Source organism: Pygocentrus nattereri, chromosome 23 (assembly GCF_015220715.1).
Source record: "Pygocentrus nattereri isolate fPygNat1 chromosome 23, fPygNat1.pri, whole genome shotgun sequence".
Taxonomy (NCBI): Eukaryota; Metazoa; Chordata; class Actinopteri; order Characiformes; family Serrasalmidae; genus Pygocentrus; species Pygocentrus nattereri.
In genome coordinates, this window is record NC_051233.1 from 27323636 (window position 1) to 27349658 (window position 26023).

Consider the following 26023-nt stretch of genomic DNA (forward strand, 5'->3'; position numbering starts at 1 on the left):
TACACATTATGAAGATTCTTTTCAACAGTATTTTTTTCCCAGCTTTTATTCATTGTCCTTACAGTGTTATCTGAGGCACATGGGGAAACATGAATAAAATAAGCATTTAAAAAATATAAACAAAAGAAATTAAACCAAAAACTATTATAATTACTTAGATACCGTATATGCCGGCGCACGTCTTAAAAAAAAAAAAAACAACAAAAAAAAAAGGACATGTAGTCCTTGAAGACATTTTGGCCTTCCAGTGTCTCAGTTTTTCAGCATCCTCCTTTTCCTCAGTGCTTTCTTCTTCATTTAATACAATATCACACTACCCACAGAGCCACTTCAGAGACATCTATACTGAAAACCTGCTTGCTAAAACAGTGGGAAACATAAAAAAACAGAAAAAAGTCCCAAAGTCTTCACTCTGTCTTCTCAGAGTGTAAGAATTGGTGTCCATCTTAAAAAGATTGTACATGTATAATGGAGTGACTGGCTGTAAGTGTTTGTGTTCAGAGAAACATACTGTTTAAGTACAAGTCCAAATTTGATGTGTTTGACACCAACAAACACCCTTTCCTCTCCAAATGTGTGTGTGTGTGTGTCTTGGTAAGTAGGAGTGTATTCTACACTGTGTTGAAGTCCTATGTAGATGTATTCTGTGTGTTTATATATATACGTACGTGTGTGTGTGTGTGTGTGTGTGTGTGTGTTAGAACATTCGTGTTTAGCACTAGTGGGCCAAACCTGCATACACTGATACTGGCGACATGTACAGATTCGTGTGGCATTATGTATATAAAGCAATGTCATTGTAAACTCATACCTAGTTGGCATTATATATAGTATGTACAATACGCTTCTGTGTTTGTGCATGTGTGTGTGTGTGTGTGTGTGTGTGTGTGGTTCTGTGTGTCTTATGTACAGTAAAGTAGGCATACACTGTGTGCTGAAGGGTGTGATGTAAGTACTTGTTAAATAGGTGTATGTGTGTGTTTGTGTGAGGTCAGTTCCAGATCTTGAGGAAGCTGTCCCAGGAGCCAGTACACACTGCCATCCCGTCATCAGTCACGCCGAGACAGCTCACACGATTGTCGTGGCCGGCCAAAACTCCTAAGAGGAGGAGAATGAGGATTTTTAAGGTTATATGGTGCTTACTGTACTGTGGAGTCCGAAAGAGAGGCCGCTACTCAGAAATGTTAAATCATGGCGACTGACTTGTGACTCGACATGCTCTTTAATGAGTGACGACATAACTCGGATGTGCTCTTCAATGAGTCACGACATAACTCTGAAACGCTCTTTAATGAGTGACGACATAACTCGGACGTGCTCTTTAATGAGTGACGACATAACTCGGACGTGCTCTTTAATGAGTCACGACGTAACTCGGACACACTGAGTCACGACGTAACTCGGACGTGCTCTTAAACGAGTGACGACGTAACGCGGACACGCTCTTAAACGAGTCACGACGTAACTCGGACGCGCTCTTTAATGAGTCGCGGCGTAACTCACGCTCTAATGAGTCACGGTGTAACTCGGACACACTGAGTCACGACGTAACGCGGACGTGCTCTTTAACGAGTGATGACGTAACTCGGACGTGCTCTTTAATGAGTGACGACGTAACTCGGACGCGCTCTTTAATGAGTCACGGCGTAACTCGGATGCGCTCTTTAATGAGTGACGACGTAACTCGGACGCGCTCTTTAATGAGTCACGACGTAACTCGGAAACACTGAGTCACGACGTAACTCGGACGTGCTCTTAAACGAGTGACGACGTAACGCGGACACGCTCTTAAACGAGTCACGACGTAACTCGGACGCGCTCTTTAATGAGTCACGGCGTAACTCACGCTCTAATGAGTCACGGTGTAACTCGGACACACTGAGTCACGACGTAACGCGGACGTGCTCTTTAACGAGTGATGACGTAACTCGGACGTGCTCTTTAATGAGTCACGACGTAACTCGGACGCGCTCTTTAATGAGTCACGGCGTAACTCGGACGCGCTCTTTAATGAGTGACGACGTAACTCGCGCTCTTTAATGAGTCACGACGTAACTCGGACGCGCTCCTTAATGAGTGACGACGTAACTCGCGCTCTTTAATGAGTCACGACGTAACTCGGACGCGCTCTTTAACGAGTGACGTCGTAACTCTGACGCGCTCTTAAATGCCTCAGAAGTCAACTCGTGACTCGACCTGGACACACCCTTAAATGACTTGTGATGCGACACAATCTCAAGACTCAGTACTTTTAACTTCAAGAAACATTAAATTAGAAGCGTCAAGCTAAATGCGGTAAATTAATAAAACGTGTATAGTGTTTGAAAGGAAAGAGGAAAAACCTGCTAACTTAGTTTGGGTAGCAAGTATGCTAACCTGGGCAATAGCTAATAGAGCTAAAGTTGCCAGCTGATACAGATGAAGTTCTAGTAAGTCACAGATCACATTCCTCTATAACTTGATAAATCTTCAGCTGGACTGTGTAGCTTGCTCGTGTATATGCTACAGAAACTACAGAATAATCTACAGTTTCAAGTAGTTCAGCCTTTTTCCTTAAACACTTCATTTACTGCATGTAGGGCTTCAGTTCTGTCCCTTAGACTGAGTGTTTTTCAGGGCTGAAAGGCTTGTTACTGGAAGCTGCGTAGAACCTGACCAGACTTTGGTAGGGGTTTAATGTAGTACAGTGCAATGCCTGCAGCTAATGATGAACCTAAATTAACATTCTCTACTACACTACTATACTGGCACCCCAGAGGCTCAAGAGGCTCAAGACTCAGACTGGACTTGCATGAGTCAACTTATGAACACCTATGCCACTAGAGAAAATGCATCCATTTGTCTATTTAATACAAAATCTTCCAAAACAGTTGGAGTGAAAAGAAGAATCTCTGAAGTCTTAACATGTCTCTCTTTTGCTTTAGTGTGCACTGAAGCTTGCATGGCTGTAAGTTTGTTTGGGTTCCAGTGGATTTCCAATTAAATGGGATTTGTAACTTCTAAACTCGAGGGTTTTAAACCCTCATATTACTGTAAGGCAAACACTTCACTACATATTTCTCCCAGCCCAGACTGCATGCTGAAATCATCCCACTCTGCCTCGGTTGGGCACAGTTTCAAAGTCTAAGATTTAAATGAGGGTTAAATATTTTTAATAATAAATACTTTCCTCAGCTGCTTTGTGCATAGTGTTCATAACCACTCGCACGCCCCCAATGAAGCGCTACAGAATCCAGAAATGACTGCTTTCACTTTAACCTACCTGCGCGGTCTCCCTTCATGGCGTCCCAGATGTTGCAGTTGAAGTCGTCATAGCCGGCAAGCAGCAGGCGGCCCGAACGGGAGAAAGCCACTGAGGTGATTCCGCAGATGATGTTGTCGTGGGAATAAAGGCCGAGCTCCTGGTCTGCCCGCAGGTCGAACAACCGGCACGTAGCGTCATCTGAACCAGTGGCAAACGCACTGCCACTGGGGAAGAACTGAGAGAGAGACCATAGTCTTCGATTTAAATGCTATCTACCTCAAAAATGGTGAGAGAACATAAAAACACCTGAGCTTTCCACTGTGTTATCCTAGAGATCATAAAATGTCAGAGGATTTAGAGATGAGAGCTTTGAAAGTGCTAAGCATAAAGGAACAGGCTGTTTTCAGCTAAGGAAAACATTTAGCAGGAAACAAACTAAATATTATTTACAGAAGGTAATCAGAGAACAGGAAGCCTTTAACTTACACTGGGTTTAACTGGTTAATAACAGTACCCGATTAAACTTTTACTAAAGAAGTGCAACAGTGTCTGATCTGGGGTTACTGTGATTAAAATAACTTCACACACTATCAGAAAAACAAACACTAACTGGGTACCAGGTGGACTGGGTGTGTACAGGAACAAAATACAAACCAAAAAGAAAAACATGTTACTTTAAATCTCTGATTCTATTAACAGTGTAACAAATTCAACACAATAGAATGAAACATTAACGTTTCAAACAGTGTATGGACATGGAAAACTACTGCTGATACCCACCTCTGCCTCAGTAACCGTCTTTTGTGGAAACCTCTGACAGTGATTAAAACGTGGCATCTAATTTTGTATTGTTCATACCTCAGCACTGTGTTGCAGTTTTGAAATTTCAAATTAATTTTCGATATTACTGCCAAAGTCTGTTTAGTCTAGAGGTCTTTAAAATCTGGAACTTGAATCCAGTTTTAGTTTTGGATTTTGTAACTGCTGGTAGTTGACTGAACTTTTCATTAACCGATTGGCCACTCAGTGTCACGCTTAACAGTGATCACAAAATCCCAGCCGCAAGTCTGGACTGTCTGTATACAGTATCTGTGCGTTTGTGCATACGAGACCGTTTACTCACGCAGACGGCATTGATGTCGGACTCGTGGCCTGTAAAGGTCTGTCTGCACATGCTGTCTCGGATGTCCCAGAGTTTGATGGAGGCGTCACAGGCTCCCGACACAAACGTACGGGAATCCGGGGACAGAGACAGACTCATAACGTCTCCGCTGTGGCCCGAAAACAGAGTGGTCTGCTGCCCCGTCTCAATGTCCCACAGAGCACTGAAGAAAAAACAAACTCCAGTATTATTTACAGTGTTACAGCACAAATAAACGATGTAAGAAGTGTCAACTTTATCTGAACTCTGAAGCAGAATAGCTTAAATTTTTTACTGAACTGATCATCTTGTGTAGAAATAACATTGGAAATAGACAAACAGCTTCATTCGTATACGTTGGTTGTCATTTAGGAGATCATACATGCTCTGATTCTTACGCAATTCATTTATTAGAAACAAAAAAAATAGGAAAAGATTTCATAAAAGTTTTCATGCAGCCATATTCAGCCCCTCTGTTCTAAGAGAGTGTTGATGGAGATTCAGTGATAATGATTCACTAAACTTTCTTTAACGCTGATAATGTGTGTTTGTTTTCCGTTCTGTGGCCTCTAAAGGTCTCAAGTTAAATGACGGAGATAACTTTAAAGCTGTCAATTTAAAAGTAAACTTTGCAACTTTCAAAAATGTCTTAAGGTACAATTTAGATTCTAAAACTGAATTTACACTTGCAGATTTTATCGCTTCTCACTGAAGGTAAAGGGGAAAATAGAAGACTAGAATTCACTTCAGATGTTTAATGCGAGTAACCAGTGTACCTCAATCCAGTACTTAATACTTGAACTTTGGTACTTTGTATACTAAAAGCAGCAACTGTTGAATGCGCACATTTTAATTACTATAAGGAGAAATAAGGAACTGTTCACTACAGCACAGACCAGCAGGACAGTTAGCAGATTGTTACATTCAGTGATTAAATCAGAGAGTGAAAAACATCATGTATTTCAGAAAAACATTGTTTTATTCTGGGTTCAAAACATAATCTAGACTTTGTGCTTGAGGAAATGTTTGCAACTATTACTGATACAAAATGATATGGAAAAAATAAGATATTTAGCCATATTTCCCAGTCCTGCTAGTAAATAACTGCATGTAATAATATAGATTAGGGCTGTTGGAGTCATGTGATGAGAACAGAAGGTCAAACGCACCAGGTGGTGTCTCCTGAACTAGTGATGATCTGATTGTCATCAATGAAGCGGCAGCAGGAAAGGTAACCTATGGAACACAAACAAGAAACAAATACCATGAAGCGCCATGAAAACAATGAGCCTTATTCACCAAATTCCACTTCACCTATGGTTTTACTTGGGATCTGTTCTTAGGTAAGAACAGAGTCTTTGCGCATTCAAGAGCTCAAAGGTGTGAACAAAACTATTGGTATTGGTGAATGAGGCCCAGGACAACCATCCGCCTGTGTGTGTGTACCTGTGTGTCCAGGCAGTTCTCGGCTGACTCGGACGTTGCCCTCACGGGTCTTCAGGCTGTAGATGGAGCAGATGTTGTCGAGGCCTCCACAGGCTACAAAGTTTCCAGATGGGGCGTAAGCACACGTCATCACCCATGACGACCTCAACGGGATGGCGTGGATCTGCACAATCAGACAATTCAGTTCTGAGTAATTTCCATTATACATGTAAAGCAGTGCTTCCCACTCCTGGTTCCTGAAGAAGCCCTTCGCCACACATTTGGTTCAGCTAATCAGGTTATTGATACGCCGTTCCTGAGTTGAAGTGGGTCTTTCTGGCCTGGAGAAAACTTTTTGAAAACACTTTTGGTTGGCTCATACTATTATAGTGCAATACTGACCACCCAAACTTTAAGTGAAACTGTACCTGTGAAAATATCGCTGTAAATGTACCAGCGTATTTTTAGCCGCTGCATGATTGGGATTTAAATGAAGTGAAACTATAGACAGTTGTGCAACTGGGTGAGCCCAATATGAGGCTGCCTCTTTTTAACCACATCACAGCAAAACACCATCATAGTTAAAATGACCAAGACATGTCAAATGCCTCCAAAACTAACCCTTAGCCCTAGAATAACATGTCCTAACACAAGTACTTATGCATGAAGACAAAAAAATTAAAAATAAGTATTTAACAGAAAACAAAAACAGAAGGAATTCTGGGTAGCAATATTGTATGTAACAATATTAAAAGTAGGAATTTCTGCTGTTTCTTTGAGAAACATCACTATACAGCCATATTCGATAGTTCAAAGTTGTCATGTCATTGAGTAAAGCACTGTTTAACGAAAACTTCAATTAAATTCATATCTAAATAATAAATACAAAAATGTATTAGACTGCTAATGTTATTGGTTATCTGTATTTTTAGCCCAAAGTTTCCCAATACATCTCTATGTATTCCACAGTAATATAAATGGCTCTGTGAAAACGTGTAGCTGATGATAAACATTTAGATCTATATTTTTAGGCTAACAATATGCAATTCAGGGCAGTTATTGCAGTACACCATTTGAAAAGGCTATGCCCTCTGTGTACAAACACAAAATTGAGCTTCAATGTCATAATGATGATGATGATGATGATGATGATGATGATGTAGCATAATTTCCCCCAACTATCACAAGAGAAACGCCCAAACTGCTCCCAGCATCTAAGCTAAAATGTCTCGTTTATACTGGGTATTTGAGTGATTTGCCCTTGTTGGGTAACAGTACCTTGTTAGTGGTGTAGCTATCCCAGATGATGAGTTTACCATCTTGTGAAGCGCTAACCAGGAGCCTGAGAGAAGAAGAGGAAGAGAGGGAGAAAGATGACGTTTTTTTGTTTGATTGTCTTCCCAATTCACAGACTGCGGCGCTCCCTCATCACTTAGTAATTACCAATGGCACCCTCTTGTGGATGAAGGCAAAGTAACAGCTCTGACTAAAATCAGGTGTGCAAAGCAGCTGCTCCATCAGAAATACTGGATTCTGAAGTATTTTAAAAACACACTGGATGCACACGTGACATTTTGAAAGGCTTTCTTGTTTAAAAACAGCCAGAGAATTGAATTTGGCCTAAGAAATGTGCGCACTTAATTTAATACCATTACGATCTATTATAAACACAGCAAAATCAATGCACTTTCACATCGATGCGTTTTACACCCCCTACTATCTATAGCGTGGTGAAAGACGATCCTCAGCAGGAGAAAGCTTGACCGTACAGTGGTCTTACAGCAGGCCTCTAGGTCAGTAGAACGTGCATGTACCTGGAGTCCGAGCCCCAGTGCATGGCATAGATTTTAGCCAGATGACCTCGCAGTGTGCGCCTTGTCCGCATTTGAATCCTACCCACCGGGTCCAGCCCCGCCGTTATCTACACACAAACACGTTACACAGATGATGAATTACTGTAATACATATTTCCTTTATCCGCTCTCACATTCTGTGTGGTTTTTATAGGCATATGTGAGATTTACCTGAGTAAGGGTGGAGTCCCCACATGCTTTCCTTGCATCCTGCAAATAAATAAATAATGAAGAGTAAGAAATTAATCAGAACCCAAAACACATGTACACAACATATACACTCTGCTCTGGACTTAATCTTTAATTTAACTGTGAATGGACAAGAATCCTTGTGGATTATTATGCACCAGTCACTGAACTATATGATTAAATGAAGATTGTATTCTGGTTTATGAGATACTATAAGATTTTGTGACATACTTTCAAAGTTATGAGATACTGTGAGAAATATTGTAAGCCACATCAGATACTGACGGGGATACTGTAAGACTTAGGAGCTATTGAAAGAGATATGGTAAGAGTTATTAGATATTGTGAGAGATACTGTATGAATAATGAGATTATGAGAAATATAGACGTTACTACATCTTGAGATGTTATAGTTGAAATATGACTTCTGCTGTGGGAGACTGTAAGAGCTGAGAGATATTAAGAAATATTTTATGAACTGTAAGATATTGTGAGAGATATTGTACAAGTTACCAGATATTGAGAAAAGTATTAAAAGTTCTGAAAGACTTGGGAGGACATTGTGAGCAATATTATACAACATGGGAGACTGTAGGAGTTAAGAATGAGATATTGTGAGACATACTGTAAGACTTGTGAGATAAGGTATGATAATACTGTGATACTGTGAGAGATAATCTCACAAGACTTGTCAAATACTGTAAGAAGATATCATGAGAGATATTTTAAGACTTGCGAGACACTGTAGGAGTTGTTAGATGTTGTAAGAATTATGATTTAGTAATGATTTTCAGTTTTTTGTCATATAATAGACCTTTTTACCTCTTATATTATACTAATAGGCTAAGCAGAAAGTTCATAGTTCCTGCTGTTTTGACATCGCTGGCAAGCCAAGACTCTACTTGTCTCAGTTGTGCTTATAGAGTAGCTTAAATTACATGATATAGCTTCAAACAGCTCGAGGCAACATGTTCTAGTTTCGCCATGTCAAATATATATTGAGTATGACAAGGAAAATGTTGCCAGTAAATACCATGAGACATGCTCCAGTAACACATAGTCCACATATTTGCTCCAACCCGACTTGCAATACATGGGGATGGAGCATCTGGGGGCCCTGAGGACCAGGTAGGGAACACCTGCTGTTGGCCATAATGTTCACTTAGCTAGACAACAAACATCTGGTGAACTTCCTGTTTAGCCTGTAGATCAAATGCTTATTCCTAAAAATCGTAATCTATCCCAACAGTGTGACCTTTTACACCCACAAAATAAATCACACTCAGAATGTCAGTAGTTTTAGTTTTTAGGTCAACTCAGTCAGAATGCTCAGGAACTATGAAGGGCCCTGAAGATGCTCATTAACTGTATGGAAGGGGTTCTTACTCGTATCTGGTTCTTCAGCTGCTCAGCCTCCTGCCGAAGCTGCTCCAGCTCACTCATCTTGGAAAGAACTTTGACTTTCAACCTCAGCCACCTGTTGGGTCAGACAACATGGCACATTAATTTAACTGAATATTTCATGGACAAGTAAAGTAAGACAGTAATATCACATCTGTGCTTATTTATTTACAGACATGGGTATAATGGTCATAATCTGTGCAATACTGTTAGCAGCCTCAATCACAATCTGGGTGTGTGTGGAGTGAAGGGGCAGCAGTGACTACTTTAATCTGCTGTAATCTGGATAAAAGTATAATCCAGTGTCTCTACTGATCCAGAGCTAATTACAGGGCCTGAGCAAGATTAGGATTACCGAAAAATGCTATACAGAACATACAATAATTATTGTGTGTGTGCCTTTACAGAAACTGACAAGCATTTTCAGTGTGAACTCTGTTTCTGAAGGAAAATATGATGCATGTTACCTCTTCAGGGGTCCTTTATTACAGACAGTGGTTCTATAAAGAACCATGAACACTCAAACAACCATTTGCGTGCTTCAGATTGATGGAGAATGTGTTATATATGGATCTTTATAGCACCAAAATGTTTGCTTCTATTGTTATGATGTCAAGCTTGTAGCAATAGAACCTCTGTGGTGCTGTATAGACCCCTTTTCAAAAAGGTTCTATATACAACCACATGCAACATTTCCTTCAATCTGAAGAACCATTTCACGTTGCAAAGAAGCCTTGTAGAATACAAATCTTTGAGTGTTCATGGTTCTTGCCTTTACTGAAGAACTCTTGGAGAACTGTCTTTTTTTTAAGAGTATTCAATGCAGCAAAATGGCTTTCGAAACTGTAACCCATTGTTTAAGCCGCAACACAATATTCTCACAGTAGTTTGTGTTTCCATCTTATTGTAAGATCTAATAAAGATCTTTTATTAGAACACATCTAATCTAATCCCACTGACATGAGTTACTGAAGCTAGTCCAATCACAAATCTAGCTACCATGCCAACCGGTAATCTACAGATTTTTGCCAAACATTTTCAGTGAATGTTAAAAGTAGAGATGTGCATGTGTACTTGAGTACTCAGTACATCAGTATGAGATGCTAGTATTTGAATACTGTAATCATTTACATTACATTTACGGCATTTGGTAGACGCTCTTACAATTTGATCGTTTTTACACAGGTAGGTGAAGGTAGTGTTAGGGGTCTTGCCCAAGGACTCTTACTGGTATAGTGTAGGGTGCTTGTAGGATTGAACCCCAGTCTACAGCATAGAAGGCTGAGGTGTTACCCACTACACTATACTGGTAATTGTTTTATTTCAGTGCAGGAACTTGGAGAATATGTACAGACTAACGATTCAATGAAACGTCATTTTTATGTTGTAAGAGGAGAGTAAAAATGTTACGGTTTAGCTCGTATTTGTGAGTACGTGTATTACTCTGCCTCTCTGAAACACAAGCGCATGAGAAAGTGTTATGGATGTGACTGAAAAGGCGAATGTAGCGGCTATGATAGCCTAATCGATGGTGACTGTAATAGAGACATTATAAAAGGAAGTGGAGACAGATCACACACAAGCTTGAAACGTTCAACATGCCCACTTTTTGCAGAGAAAGCCACGCCCTTCAATAAAGGGACGAAGGGAAAAGCCCCCAGCCGTGGTGGAGATATGAGAAAAGAGAGAAACAAAGGTTGTGTGTTATTTGAGCCATACACTACAGTGTTTGTGCCACTTGTCTGTTATCAGTGATTGCAAACGTCTTTTTGAAACGTCAATGTGGCTTTCAGTTTCGAGTTTATAGGTCTCACCATTCAAAGAGATAGGAGTCTTGTCTCTTATGACTGGAAATTACTGCCCGAGTGCAAAACCAAAATGGTTGCTGCGTGCATTCACTTTCCTAGACGTCTTTGACGGGTGGAAATATATTTATCTGAAAATCTAACGTTTTGGCACATCATCCACTGAGGAGTAACTACTTTGTGTAAGGCAGTAAGTCCTCATTAGCATCCAGTGCTGTACCACTTGGCTGTAGTTTTAGCTCACATCTGAAGAGGCAGCATCTGTTTGATTGGACACATTTTTTTTATTTATTTAATAAAATAGATTTTCGAATGTATTCCATTCAAATGTAAACCAGTGCCATCACTTAACGTATTAAGCCTCTAGTTTATTCCATGTTCATTTCAAGTACTTTTTGTCCATTTTTCAGGTTTTCTTCCTTCAGCACGGTTTACTGGATGTTTGTTCACTAACTCTCGCAGATACTCAAGTATCAAAATTCGTCAGAATGCATATCGCTGGTTAAGGATGAAAGAGAGTAGAGGTGGGTGATATAGCAAAAATATCATATCACAATACTTCAAAACATTTCAGCATAAACAATGTGCATCATGATATTTCGTTTTTTTGAGATTTAATCTGGAAAAGACAAAAACTGTAGTGCCACATATAAAATACTTTAGTACAAATAATAATAATAAACCTACAAATACAACAATTATAATCCAATGTTTTACAAACTGCGCCGCACCAAATCCAATCAAACGGGCCTAATTATGGCCACTTTGTTTTGAAACATGTAGTTTGTCAATGATCTTTAAGTACTGACGATAACCACAGTATGGAAAAGTGTATTGTGACATAATGATGATGATGATGATGCAATATTGCCCACCCCCAAGACACTGAACTGTTTTCTTGCTTGTGCTACGAGCCCATTTTGAGCCCAAACTGGAAACTGTTCCACATCCTGTGGAAGTCTAAAAACGGTTATTTTTATGATTATTGTGATACTTTTTTTAAATCCCATTAACTGGGAAATTCCACCTCCGCATTTAACCCATCCGTGAAGTGAAACACCACATACACACTAGTGAATACACACACACTAGGGGGCAGTGAGCACACTTACCCCAGCGGTGGGCAGCCCTATCCACAGCGCCCGGGGAGCAATTGGGGGTTAGGTGTCTTGCTCAAGGACACCTCAGTCATGGACTATCGGCAATGGGGGTCGAACCGGCAACCTTCCGGTCACAGGGCCAGTTCCCCAACCACTTATGGTTGCCTAAACACCTTTTAGACCTTCCTTCTGTATATGACATGTGAAGAACCTTTTTAAGGTCTAAACAATCTCCACATCATGTAAAGGTTCTAAAAAGAACCCTTAAATTGCTACAGAAAGTCAGGACCTTGTTTGCCTGGAAGACCACCACACCCATTTTGTCAGGCGTGAGGCTTAAATGCTGAATCTACTGTGCCAGGACAGCAGCTAGGTTAAAGTTCTCCTATTCAAACGTTCTAGGACAACTGTGTATAATGTTGGATGTAACCAAAACTGCAGCTCTTGAGACGTGAAAACTTCACTCTTTCAAATTTAAATTTCAATATAAAAATGATTAATCCTTCAGGTCTACTGTACTTTAACTCCAACCCTAATCGACCCAATCTGATCCTTCGAATCGCTGCCTTCAGTGTGCTAGAGTACCTGAATGGGATTGTTAGATCTGAGTTGGAGGTGAATCCTGAAGGAAAGCAGATCTCCAGGAGCAAGATGGGTCAGCCTTTCCATAAACATGAATGTTCTCACAACTAGAGATACATGAAAGTATCAGAATCCTAGCAGTACGGGCAGATAACTTCTTAGAAAAATTTGCGACATTGGACAGATGTTTGGACAGATGTTTAATCATCCAGCAAAGTGTGAATGATAAATTTAATAGCCTACATAAATGTTAAACAAACACGCTGATCAGACCTCTCTGAGCACTGAGAAGGCGTGGCTCACGAGCAGAATGAAGCAACTCATGAATGAAGTAATGAAGAAACGATGTTTGTGTATGGATAAACGAATGAATGGGCGACAGGCAGCTACAGATAGGTGGTCTAGCGTGGTAGCTTTTGGCTATGGTGGGTTGGCTTTAGCTTCTCTGACTCTGAAACTGTTTGAGTGGGCGAGGCAAAAGATATCAGCCTTGTATTTGGTAAAGGGAATGCTTACGGAAGCATTACCCAAGATTAGGACCGCTCCGATTAGAAGGAAGAAATATGGTGAAATATGTGTGAGTCATTTATTGGTCACTGGAACATTATTTAAGGGTCATACTTAGTATGTCTTTATTGTTTGAATGCAAGAACAAGATTAACTTGATTAGAAATAAAACATATGTAGGTTCCCTGGGTTATTAAAACATGGTTCTTTAGAGAACCAAAATAGGTTCTTCATGGTGTCACTCACAGTGTGTGGCAAATTTAACATTTGTTTAACTTTCTATTTGCACTTTTCACATTAATAACGAACAAAAAAAACATAGTAATAGCTTTTTTTTTTTTAATGAAAACTGACAGGGTTTTTTTGGGGAACATGCTGGATTATGTTGTTGTTTTTTGACTGTCGCATGTAAACATTCTAATCAGATGCCCTTTTTTGCATGTTTGTGGGTGCATTCAAATACAGCAGAAACCAACACCCATACAACTGTCCTGCATTCAGTGAGTGACCTAGATTTGCATATTTCCCGTTAACAGATATACAGTCTCATGTTGACAGAAATTCTAAGAAGCTTTACATCCCTCACAACAGTACTTTGCATGTGGAGCAGAGCAGGCGGAACATATGAGTATCCTGATGGTACCCTGACTAACAGGTTAGGGACCTGCTGGGGACTTTCAGCAAACAGACAAAATGTCACACAATGGTGGGCCATAGAGACGGCTGCTTTTTACCTACATCACTCACGGCCGTTTTCCAAGATGACCATCTTTTCAATCTCAGCCACATTCACACAAACAGCAACAGAATCCTCCTGTGGCTATTCAGTCAATATGACGTCATACTGTAACAAACAGACGTCTCGTGTGAGGAAACTCACTAATGTCTGAGAGACGTAACGCTTTTAGGCTCTTTAAACTGACGTGAAGCTCCCCAGGCTACGATACTTTCTGTATTTCTGACGTTTCATTTCGAAATTTCACCAATCAAACCGGACAGTGAAGAGTCTGGGAGTCTGCTTTTTCCCCATATAAAGTTATATCTCTGGATATTAAGCTACCTGAATTGTTATTCTCCTTAAAATCAGTCTCAGTGGGAAAACGTTCATATTTTGCTATATGAAGTGTGCTACGCATGTGGTGGTCCAGAGTTTAGCTCACTTAATATTTGCTCTACCTGCAGAGCCTTTAAGGATGTGCTGAGGGACCACTATTATCTGCAGATACAAAGCTTCATTCACAAGGCTAAAGTACACTCTGATGTTCAGAAGGGTCAAACATGCCTTCTTATAGGTTCTGAAACGCTGATCTGGTCTGAAATCCAGAATTTTACATGAAGTCGTGTCCTAATTCTGCTGCACAGAAGAAAGCATCATGACACGATACTGAAACAATGTAAACATGCCACAAAATATTTAAAAACGGGCAACATCTAAGCTCAGACTATTATCGTTCAATTTTTCTTTTAAATTTTGTGATTTCCATGAAAAAGGGCAAATGAGAAAGAAACTGGGAGGCCTATCAGTGATGCACTGTTAAATTCTGATACACTGTTTTGAATACTGTATTGAAACTCTTGCACCCGCTACTAAAATATGTACTAATTATTATATATTTAATTTTAAAAAAAATTCAAACCAATATTTTGTGGTGTATTTGTTGTACTCTGGAAGAGCATAATGTTTAGGCCGTATTGGGTTTCGGCGCAAAAATATCTGCATTTTTATCCATTTTATTGCATTTCTAATCTCCATAATGCTAATCCACATGTATGTAGTCCCAATTTCCACGTTTTATAAAATTTCACGTACTGTCATTGGCAGATATACATAAAAAATACCAGATATTGACATCGGCCCACAGTGCCCATGATGGTGCACCCCTAATGTTGACAATGCAGATCATTCAAATAATTCAGTAGCGCAACAGAAAAGCATGGAAAAGTGACTTTAATCCACAGTATCTCTGACGTTCATAATTCTGACAAAATACCAGAATCCACGCTGGCTTTCACGCAAAAAACATGCAGCAAGAACTAGACCTGGCAAATATATAATACTGCGATTTTCATGATATACAATCTGTCACCATATTTATTTTTTCAGACATCTGATCAGCTGGAACAGAGAAAAAAGAAGCAGCAGAGCAAAATTTGAAAAAATATCAAAACAATTGTTTTTATTTAATATTTGCCATACTGTGCTGCTTTAAATCCAGTTAAACGGGACTATTTCTGCTCTCTTTATGATGGTTACAACAGCTGGTCAGTTCTACAAGTACCGACGATGTGCACAATATTTTCTGAAACAATTTATCGCGATGGTCATATAATATAGCCCAGCCCTAATACGACCCTCAACCAAAGTCACCTGTTCTACTTGGGACATTTATTAGCTCAAATAGAACTAGTATCGCAGGTTGGACCACTAAACTCATTGGCTTTTTAAGATGGGCTAATATAGTAGATTAAACTAGACGTTTATTTCAACCTGGTTCATGGGATGAACAGATGAAATTACATGGAGGTCTAGTCAATAAGGCCTTAGCCCAAGACTGAAATTTGGTTTTTGGTTTCTTGGACAGAAATTGAGCCTAGTTCACTGTAAAGACCAGGACTAAGCATAATCCCCATCCAGGAACTAGTGGGTGGTGTTTTTAAAGATTAAAGAAGACATTTCGATGGCCCTTGCCCTACGCAGAACGTATTTGTACACACAGAATGTGGAGAACACAGAAATCTGCCCAAACTGGTCTCAAATCATGCTTGTTTGCAAAGGGCAACATCCAAAATGATGTCATGATGCTTGGTGCTGTGGTCCGGAGCCTAAGGCCCACCTCTTTGCTAAGTGGGATGAACAGTTTGCATCAGTTCAGCTTCAGGCTTCCCTTCTTTCTGGACTATATCAGGCCTTAAAAATTGCTCAGAAAACAGTTTTGAAAGCAAACGTCCAGCGTTACATTCCAAGTAGACCCCACAGTGCCACTGTGGTCACATCCTTCTGCTGCACAGTGAAAAGGCCAGCCAGGCTGGCCGCACCCCTTCAGGCACATTCTCAATTCTGTGGGCATCTCATGGCCAAACGAGCTGGAAATGTGGCCCACATCTCTATAAATACCCAACATCTGCATCACGGTCAACATTCAGACCAACGTTTTATTTCAATCATGCAGGATCGGCAGCCTCAGCATCCTTTACCAACATGATGGGTGGATGATGCATACATATCAGCACATATTCTCAAAATATGACGCCTCCATCATGGCCAGATCATAGTATAGTGAGTACAACTGAGTCACTAACATTGAGATTTTTGGCCCTCCACTCATCCTTATGAAGCCTCTATGACACGCCATAAGGTTAAGGCTCCACAAGCCAGCTTCAGAAATCAGCTCAGCCAGACTTGGAGACTTTGTAAGACCATTCATATGAAGATAAGAGCAAATAAGACCACCTGTATGACGACTAGGGCAATATCTTACATAATTCAGCCTCCACTGATGACAGTCTTCATGACCGATGGCAGAAAAGGATTTAGTGGTGAGAAGAGCAGAGAAGGAAGTGTGTATTTTTAGAGAAGTGTCTACTGGCAATCCAGCTCCAGCTTTAGGAGGAGGTTAATCTGGCCATTTGTTGTATATACACACACCTATGGATGGGCTATATTTGTGACGAAGCTGGAGTTAGCTTCTTATTCGAATTTTCCGTTCCACCTTAAATGGTGCAGCGGCTGCGTTCTGGCGCCTCGGCGCCAGAACGCAGCCGCTGCACCATTTAAGGTGGAACGGAAAGTCGAATAGGAAGCCAGCTGCATCCTCGTTCTTTTCGAGGCAGAATCACGTTAACCTGTTTGCACAGCTACACAGACGTTACACACACGAAGCTGTCGCCTACCTGTTTGTTCACCGCCTCTGGCCTCAGGAAGACTAGCTCAGAGAAAGCTTCTGGGGGGCTTGAGGAAGCGATGCAGTCTTTCTTTCCCCACAGTGTTCAGATGTGAACAGACATAATGGCAGCTTCGGATCGGGCCTGAGCGATGCTGCTGTGGCAAAACGCATCAAAAAGGGTTCAGATTGAAGGCCAGGGGCTGCATTTCATCAACCGAGAGGCTATTTTCCGCTCACTGTCCAGTTCCTGTGGCGTTGTCGTATCTCGAGCTGGCTATTTGGGCTGCCCACCGTCGCCGTTTGGAGAACGACTCACGAAGCAAAATGAATTCCAGCCACGATACGCGTTAAAGCTCCCCACTCAGCCGCGCTCTGGCTTTTTCCTCGGTTATTCTGTGGCTCCTCGTTCGTTTCCTTCCTCCCCTGCTCGTCCTCCTCCCTCTCTTTTCTTCCCTCTTCGATGTGACGGTCGCCTCCTCGCCCGAAAAACAGAAAGAAAAAGGGGAATTAATGATTAAATCAGTTTCGAGGCACGAAACACAGCAGCCCGCTTGGAGGAAAAGGAAATAACGTTATACAAAGTGAGCCGAAATGACTTGGCTATCTGGCCGGCGGAGCATATAATAAGCCGCCCATCAGTAGCGCTACCCAGCAAACAGCTCGAACGGCGCCTGGCAGGCTAAACGACGCGGTTTCGAGCAGCTAAAAATGTACAGAGATTTTAAGGACGTGCTTCCTCTAAGGTTTTCAGTCCGAGTCCCGTGTGAAAAAAACGTAACATCTCATATGCAAGACTCGACCACACCCATTTTATGGAGACTGTACCATTGCAGAACTCCCCCTTTACTGAAAAGGGAAGAGTGTGGTAATTTTACGAGGCTCAGATTGGCTTCCCTATTCGCCAGCTTCTTTTTTTTCCGATTTCTCCGTTCCACCTTAAATAGTGCAGCGTTTACATTCTGTACATTGTAGTTCTGGCAAGACAGTAAACCTAATTATACATGGATGTGTGTAGTACACGTCTGTAGAATGTAGTATGGATTGTGACGTATCATGTGGTTCTCCTCCGTAGTGTGTAGTACACGTCTGTAGAATGTAGTATGCATTGTGACGTATCATGTGGTTCTCCTCCGTAGTGTGTAGTACGCGTCTGTAGAATGTAGTATGCATTGTGACGTATCATGTGGTTCTCCCCCGTAGTGTGTAGTACACGTCTGTAGAATGTAGTATGCATTGTGACGTATCATGTGGTTCTCCTCCGTAGTGTGTAGTACGCGTCTGTAGAATGTAGTATGCATTGTGACGTATCATGTGGTTCTCCTCCGTAGTGTGTAGTACGCGTCTGTAGAATGTAGTATGCATTGTGACGTATCATGTGGTTCTCCTCCGTAGTGTGTAGTACGCGTCTGTAGAATGTAGTATGCATTGTGACGTATCATGTGGTTCTCCTCCGTAGTGTGTAGTACGCGTCTGTAGAATGTAGTATGCATTGTGACGTATCATGTGGTTCTCCTCCGTAGTGTGTAGTACGCGTCTGTAGAATGTAGTATGCATTGTGACGTATCATGTGGTTCTCCTCTGTAGTGTGTATTATGTATCTGTAGAATGTAGTATGCATTGTGACGTATCATGTGGTTCTCCTCCGTAGTGTGTAGTACGCGTCTGTAGAATGTAGTATGCATTGTGACGTATCATGTGGTTCTCCCCCGTAGTGTGTAGTACGCGTCTGTAGAATGTAGTATGCATTGTGACGTATCATGTGGTTCTCCTCTGTAGTGTGTATTATGTATCTGTAGAATGTAGTATGCATTGTGACGTATCATGTGGTTCTCCTCCGTAGTGTGTAGTACGCGTCTGTAGAATGTAGTATGCATTGTGACGTATCATGTGGTTCTCCCCCGTAGTGTGTAGTACGCGTCTGTAGAATGTAGTATGCATTGTGACGTATCATGTGGTTCTCCTCTGTAGTGTGTATTATGTATCTGTAGAATGTAGTATGCATTGTGTTACATGTTGTAGAATGTAGGAATGTAGTGTGCAAGATTATATAGCATATACTTAGTATATAGTATAGTGTACAATACAGTATTCATTATTATGGATTGGAAGGTAGTATTCAGTATGATGTAGCACATAATATTCATCTGCAGTGTATAGTATGCATTTATAATTAGTATATAGTATGCTGTGTAGTATACAGTATGCATTGTCATATAGTAAAATCTGCTATGTAGTATTACATAGCATGTAGTATTCATCTACAGAACGTAGTATGCATTTAAATGAGTTTGTAGTATGCTTGTGAAGTATGTAGTATGCATTATTATGGAGTAGAATGTAGTGTCCAGCATCATGTAAGTACACAGAGTATGTGGTATTCGTCCACAGTATATAGTATGCATTTATAATTGGTATATAGTAAGCTTGTGTAGTATACTGTATGCGTCATTGTAAAGTAAAATGTGGTATGCAGTATTACATAGCATGTAGTATTCATCTACAGAATGTAGTATGCATTTAAATTAGTACGTAGTATGCTTGTAAAGTATGCAGTATGCATTATTATAGAGTAGAATGTAGTGTCCAGGATCATGAATGCATAGACTATGTAGTATTCATCTGCAGTATGTAGTATGTGCTATAATACAGCTGAGTGTAGTGTGAAGTAGCATAGTGTAGCGTAGTGTTCATCTGAAGCATATAGTATACGGTCAAAATGAGTATGTAGAATGCATTACTTAATAGTAGGTAGTATAGTGTGTAGTGTACTGTACTATATAGTAGAACGCTTGTGTAATATCTATAGAATGACGAAAAAAGGCGATTTCTTGAGCAGGTTATGATGCGTCAATCACAGTGCAAGCCCTGAATAACTTCACATGGTGTTAATTAAAATTCGTCTCCACTGTGCTTTTCCTCTCAGGAGACACCCAAGGGATGCTTACTCCTAATTACACCAGGTACAATTACTGCGTGTGTCTGGGGACAAGGGCAGCCCTGCTATATATATGGCATCTGACTTTTCACTATAAGAACTAGACTTAAATAGATATGATACCGTTCATAAAATATAGACAAACAGTACAACTCGCTTGCTACTTTATAGGTTCAAGTTGCATCCAAAACTGCATACTACCATACTACATAGTACGCCATGATGGGGATGGGGGTGGGGTTGGGGGTGGGGGGTGATTAACATTAAGCAAATAATATTTAAACGCAGTGTTCATTTCTAGGGCCTCGCTTTATAGGCAAAACCCTGCATCCCCCCACCCCCGACTGATTCAGTGGTACTGGAGCTTTAATACACAGCGTACTGAGCCAAACCAGGGCTACTGATCACCGTGCATCATCCCACCCTTCACCGGCCCATGAAATGGTACGCTCCACCTGCCCTGCTCTTCTTAAGGCCCCATTAGGGACTGTAGTAGCTGAGGATGGGGTTGCCTAGCAACACCGTTTGCAGAGGCCCAAGCAAGTGATGGTTGAAGGGATGGACACGAAGAGCCGTACACCAATCCTACGCACACAGAAAACATAAGGCAAGAAAACACACCACACACATTCACCAGTACATACAGATAAATACAAAAACAGGCTCCGTAGGTGAATGTTTACAGTGTGCTCGACTGTACAGTCCCACACTATTCAGCTCATGTGTGATCATATGTAGTTACAGTGTTGCCAAAATTACATCCCTGTTATTTCAGACATACATGTCCCTAAATGTTTGAAATAACAGAACTGAATAGACATTTCATACTGCTTATTCTAATCACTATTTTATACAATTTTATCTTACTATTGCTGGTTTGAATTGACTTAAAATAGCATTAGAATGCATCACAATAGATGATATTTAATATCTAATATCCAATACAAAACTCATAAGCTGCAACATCTGCCATCTTTAATGAGCACATTCAGTAACAGATATATGGCAAAACAGTCAATTTACTGTGGTATTCATCTTCAGTAAGTAGTATGCATGTGTATTTAATTAGTATGTGTCATGATTGTGTATGTAGTATGTAGTATGCATTACTCTACCATTATGCAATATGGCAGTATTAGGACATGAAATTCATCTGCAGTACATACTATGGATTTAAAAGTATTATTTAATATGCTTGTATAGTATAAAGTTTGCATTACTATGTAGACTATATTATAAAATGTAGTATGCAGGATTATTTAGCACATGGTATGTAATTACATCTATGGAACTAGTATATAGTTCTATAGTAAGCATTAATATATAGTATGTATCTATAGAATACATTATGAAGTAGCATGTAGTATGCATTATGAAGTACAGTGTGTTTATATGTAGCATGTAGTATGAATCTGTAGTGTACATTATGAAGTACAGTGTGTTTATATGTAGTATGTAGTATGAATCTGTAGTGTACATTATGAAGTACAGTGTGTTTATATGTAGTATGTAGTATGAATCTGTAGTATACATTATGAAGTGCAATGTGTTTATATGTAGTATGTAGTATGAATCTGTAGTGTACATTATGAAGTACAGTGTGTTTATATGTAGTATGTAGTATGAATCTGTAGTGTACATTATGAAGTACAGTGTGTTTAAATGTAGTATGCATTTGTAGTATACATTATGAAGGACAATGTGTTTATATGTAGTATGTAGTATGAATCTGTAGTATACATTATGAAGAAGCATGTAGTATGCATCTGTAGTGTACATTATGAAGTACAGTGTGTTCATATGTAGCATGTAGTATGAATCTGTAGTATACATTATGAAGTACAGTGTGTTTATATGTAGTATGTAGTATGAATCTGTAGTGTACATTATGAAGTACAGTGTGTTTATATGTAGTATGTAGTATGAATCTGTAGTATACATTATGAAGTGCAATGTGTTTATATGTAGTATGTAGTATGAATCTGTAGTGTACATTATGAAGTACAGTGTGTTTATATGTAGTATGCATGTGTAGTGTACATTATGAAGTACAGTGTGTTCATATGTAGTATGTAGTATGCATCTGTAGTATACATTATGAAGTACAGTGTGTTTATATGTAGTATAAATCTGTAGTATACATTATGAAGTACAGTGTGTTTACATGTAGTATGTATTATGAATCTGTAGTATACATTATGAAGGACAGTGTGTTTATATGTAGTATGTAGTATGAATCTGTAGTATACATTATGAAGTAGCATGTAGTATGCATCTGTAGTGTACATTATGAAGTACAGTGTGTTCATATGTAGCATGTAGTATGAATCTGTAGTATACATTATGAAGTACAGTGTGTTTATATGTAGTATGTAGTATGAATCTGTAGTGTACATTATGAAGTACAGTGTGTTTATATGTAGTATGTAGTATGAATCTGTAGTATACATTATGAAGTGCAATGTGTTTATATGTAGTATGTAGTATGAATCTGTAGTGTACATTATGAAGTACAGTGTGTTTATATGTAGTATGTAGTATGAATCTGTAGTATACATTATGAAGTGCAATGTGTTTATATGTAGTATGTAGTATGAATCTGTAGTGTACATTATGAAGTACAGTGTGTTTATATGTAGTATGCATGTGTAGTGTACATTATGAAGTACAGTGTGTTCATATGTAGTATGTAGTATGCATCTGTAGTATACATTATGAAGTACAGTGTGTTTATATGTAGTATAAATCTGTAGTATACATTATGAAGTACAGTGTGTTTACATGTAGTATGTATTATGAATCTGTAGTATACATTATGAAGGACAGTGTGTTTATATGTAGTATGTAGTATGAATCTGTAGTATACATTATGAAGTAGCATGTAGTATGCATCTGTAGTGTACATTATGAAGTACAGTGTGTTCATATGTAGCATGTAGTATGAATCTGTAGTATACATTATGAAGTACAGTGTGTTTATATGTAGTATGTAGTATGAATCTGTAGTGTACATTATGAAGTACAGTGTGTTTATATGTAGTATGTAGTATGAATCTGTAGTATACATTATGAAGTACAGTGTGTTTATATGTAGTATGTAGTATGAATCTGTAGTGTACATTATGAAGTACAGTGTGTTTATATGTAGTATGCATCTGTAGTGTACATTATGAAGTACAGTGTGTTCATATGTAGTATGTAGTATGAATCTGTAGTGTACATTATGAAGTGCAATGTGTTTATATGTAGTATGTAGTATGAATCTGTAGTGTACATTATGAAGTACAGTGTGTTCATATGTAGCATGTAGTATGAATCTCTAGTATACATTATGAAGTACAGTGTGTTTATATGTAGTATGTAGTATGAATCTGTAGTGTACATTATGAAGTACAGTGTGTTTATATGTAGTATGTAGTATGAATCTGTAGTATACATTATGAAGTGCAATGTGTTTATATGTAGTATGTAGTATGAATCTGTAGTGTACATTATGAAGTACAGTGTGTTTATATGTAGTATGCATTTGTAGTATACATTATGAAGGACAATGTGTTTATATGTAGTATGTAGTATGAATCTGTAGTATACATTATGAAGTAGCATGTAGTATGCATCTGTAGTGTACATTATGAAGTACAGTGTGTTCATATGTAGTATGTAGTATGCATCTGTAGTATACATTATGAAGTACAGTGTGTTTATATGTAGTATAAATCTGTAGTATACATTATGAAGTACAGTGTGTTTACATGTAGTATGTATTATGAATCTGTAGTATACATTATGAAGTACAGTGTGTTCATATGTAGCATGTAGTATGAATCTGTAGTATACATTATGAAGTACAGTGTGTTTACATGTAGTATGTATTATGAATCTGTAGTATACATTATGAAGTACAGTGTGTTTATATGTAGTATGTAATATGAATCTGTAGTATACATTATGAAGTACAGTGTGTTTATATGTAGTATGTATTATGAATCTGTAGTATACATTATGAAGTACAGTGTGTTTATATGTAGTATGTAGTATTCATTTGTAGAACGTAGTATTATGTGCATTACCTAGCACATTCTATGCATTTTTAAGATATATCTGCATAGAGGTGAGTAGCAACTAGTTACATTAATTTGTTTCTAAGTAAAAAAAATTAATGAATTTTGTAGTTTTATGAGTTTTCAAATGCTAATTCTTTTACTCCTACTCAAGTGTTGACGAAAGTAGTGGAAACAAATAATGGAGAACAAATGCACACATTGTCTAAGCCACTTATCCTTCTGGGGTGGGGTGCTGGAGCCTATCCCAGTGCTTATTGGGCAGAAGGCATGAAACACCCAGGACAAGCCACTAGTCAAACACAGGGATTCTGACATGCTGCTATTAAAAATAGTAAATAGCCAATTTAAAAAAAAAAAATAGTAAATTTTTTTATATATAATATTGATGTTGGTAAAATGTTTTCTTTGAAAACTATTTTTCCCAACATCACCCTGCATGTACTTGTCCACCTTGAATGTATTTTTAAATTTTAGGCCAAAATATCTCAAAACAAATAACAGTTTCATGTGATGACTTGATGTGAGCTTTTAGAGGCACGGAACACTTCAGACGTCTGGTTCCTGCACAGCACTGTGAGTCATTCTAACTTAGTAAGTTCTCCAGAACAGAGCATTTCACATTAAACCACGATGAATGACTTAGTTTGCATTTTAACAAATGAGCTATACAGAATTGTTGAAACAATAGTGGAATTTCCCTTTTACTAAACAGCAGCAGGACGCCAGAAGGCCCTGTCATACCACTCAATGAGCACTAGAGGGCACTATTACTCTTTCATTAACCAGTCTAGAGTATAACATTTACAAGATTCTGAAATCTGCCTGAATATAAATTATGCCACTTCCACTTGAATTACTCAGCAGAGCTAAAACTAAAACCATGGGCCAAAAACTTCACAGCATGGTTCTGTTATATTAGGACTGCGAGAGGCAACAGGCAGGTGGGAGAAACTGTAGAAACCCACTCAAAGCTGGTCAGCCCTGATTTAGACATGAAAGAAGAAGATGGGAGACATATAGAAACCAACTCTGCTCACACTAAACACATTGGTTTATGCTCAAAATATAAACCCAGAATTGAACAGCCTTGGATTGAGTTCCACAGTAACTGAACAGTGTGTACTTGCATATATTAGTCAATAAGAGCTTTTCTGTATTATCTTCACCCCTCGTAATCTACTTTAACATGTACAGTGCTGTATACAGCCTTAGTTAAATTGATTTTCACATTACAGACATTCACTAATGTTTAACTCTCACATGTTTATTAATCAAACAATGGCTTTGGGTGCAAAGGTCAAAAAAGCGGAATGACCGTGCATCAGCAGCCAGTCTTACAAAAGCAGCCACACTGGACACTTACAGGTAAAAGAGGACCCTTATACACAGAAGCAGAGGAACCAAATCAAGCCAAGAATGGCTGAATAATGTGTTTTGTATAGAGCGTTGCTTACATCGAGCACACAAGGAGTGTTTCATTTTGAAATGTGTTGGATGAGTTGCAGGATCATTTTACAAGACATTCCCATAAAACATCTGTAAGCTGCCTCCAAACACACGTAAAGGGAGGAAGTGATCAGTGGATGACAAAATGAATGAGTGAATGAATTCCAGTCTTGCAAACTGAATAGATGTATAATGAAAAGTGAGCCACTGCATTATTGCATATCAAAACATGATATGGTCAGATAAGATCTTACATGTTGTTGACAGCTCAGGGCCAGTACTAAGCCTGGCATATGAATTATACCGTATAGTGCATGTTCATGTGCTCTGCCACGGACAAGGAGTCTTGCACAGCAAGGGGAAACATCAATCACACACTATAGTATGTATAGTTTTAGTGTCATATGGTGAAAAGTGCTATACAGATGATTATTATTAGTATTATTG

At 39.2% G+C, this 26023-nt stretch overlaps 1 protein-coding gene across 1 annotated transcript; it reads right to left on the minus strand.

The window, feature by feature from the left end:
- Positions 1–30: 30 nt before the first annotated feature.
- On the minus strand, positions 31–17907 carry gnb2 (guanine nucleotide binding protein (G protein), beta polypeptide 2). The gene is made up of 10 exons (XM_017700405.2): positions 17139–17907; positions 9239–9329; positions 7835–7873; positions 7625–7731; positions 7089–7152; positions 5832–5994; positions 5555–5621; positions 4368–4569; positions 3263–3479; positions 31–1098 (listed from the first exon to the last, which is right to left on the minus strand). Exons 2-10 carry the CDS (start codon positions 9293–9295, stop codon positions 992–994), a joined length of 1023 nt encoding a protein of 340 aa, XP_017555894.1. The 5' UTR covers positions 9296–9329; positions 17139–17907; the 3' UTR covers positions 31–991.
- Positions 17908–26023: the final 8116 nt, after the last annotated feature.

Excerpts from the sequence above, each read along its gene's own strand:
- gnb2 (XM_017700405.2), bottom strand. The coding sequence starts at position 9,295 with ATGAGTGAGCTGGAGCAGCTTCGGCAGGAGGCTGAGCAGCTGAAGAAC. Across the intron at positions 4,570-5,554 it reads AGTTCAGGAGACACCACCTG|TGCTCTGTGGGACATTGAGA; the intron begins GTGCGTTTGACC and ends TTTTTTCTTCAG. Across the intron at positions 3,480-4,367 it reads CCGACATCAATGCCGTCTGC|TTCTTCCCCAGTGGCAGTGC; the intron begins GTGAGTAAACGG and ends TCTCTCTCTCAG.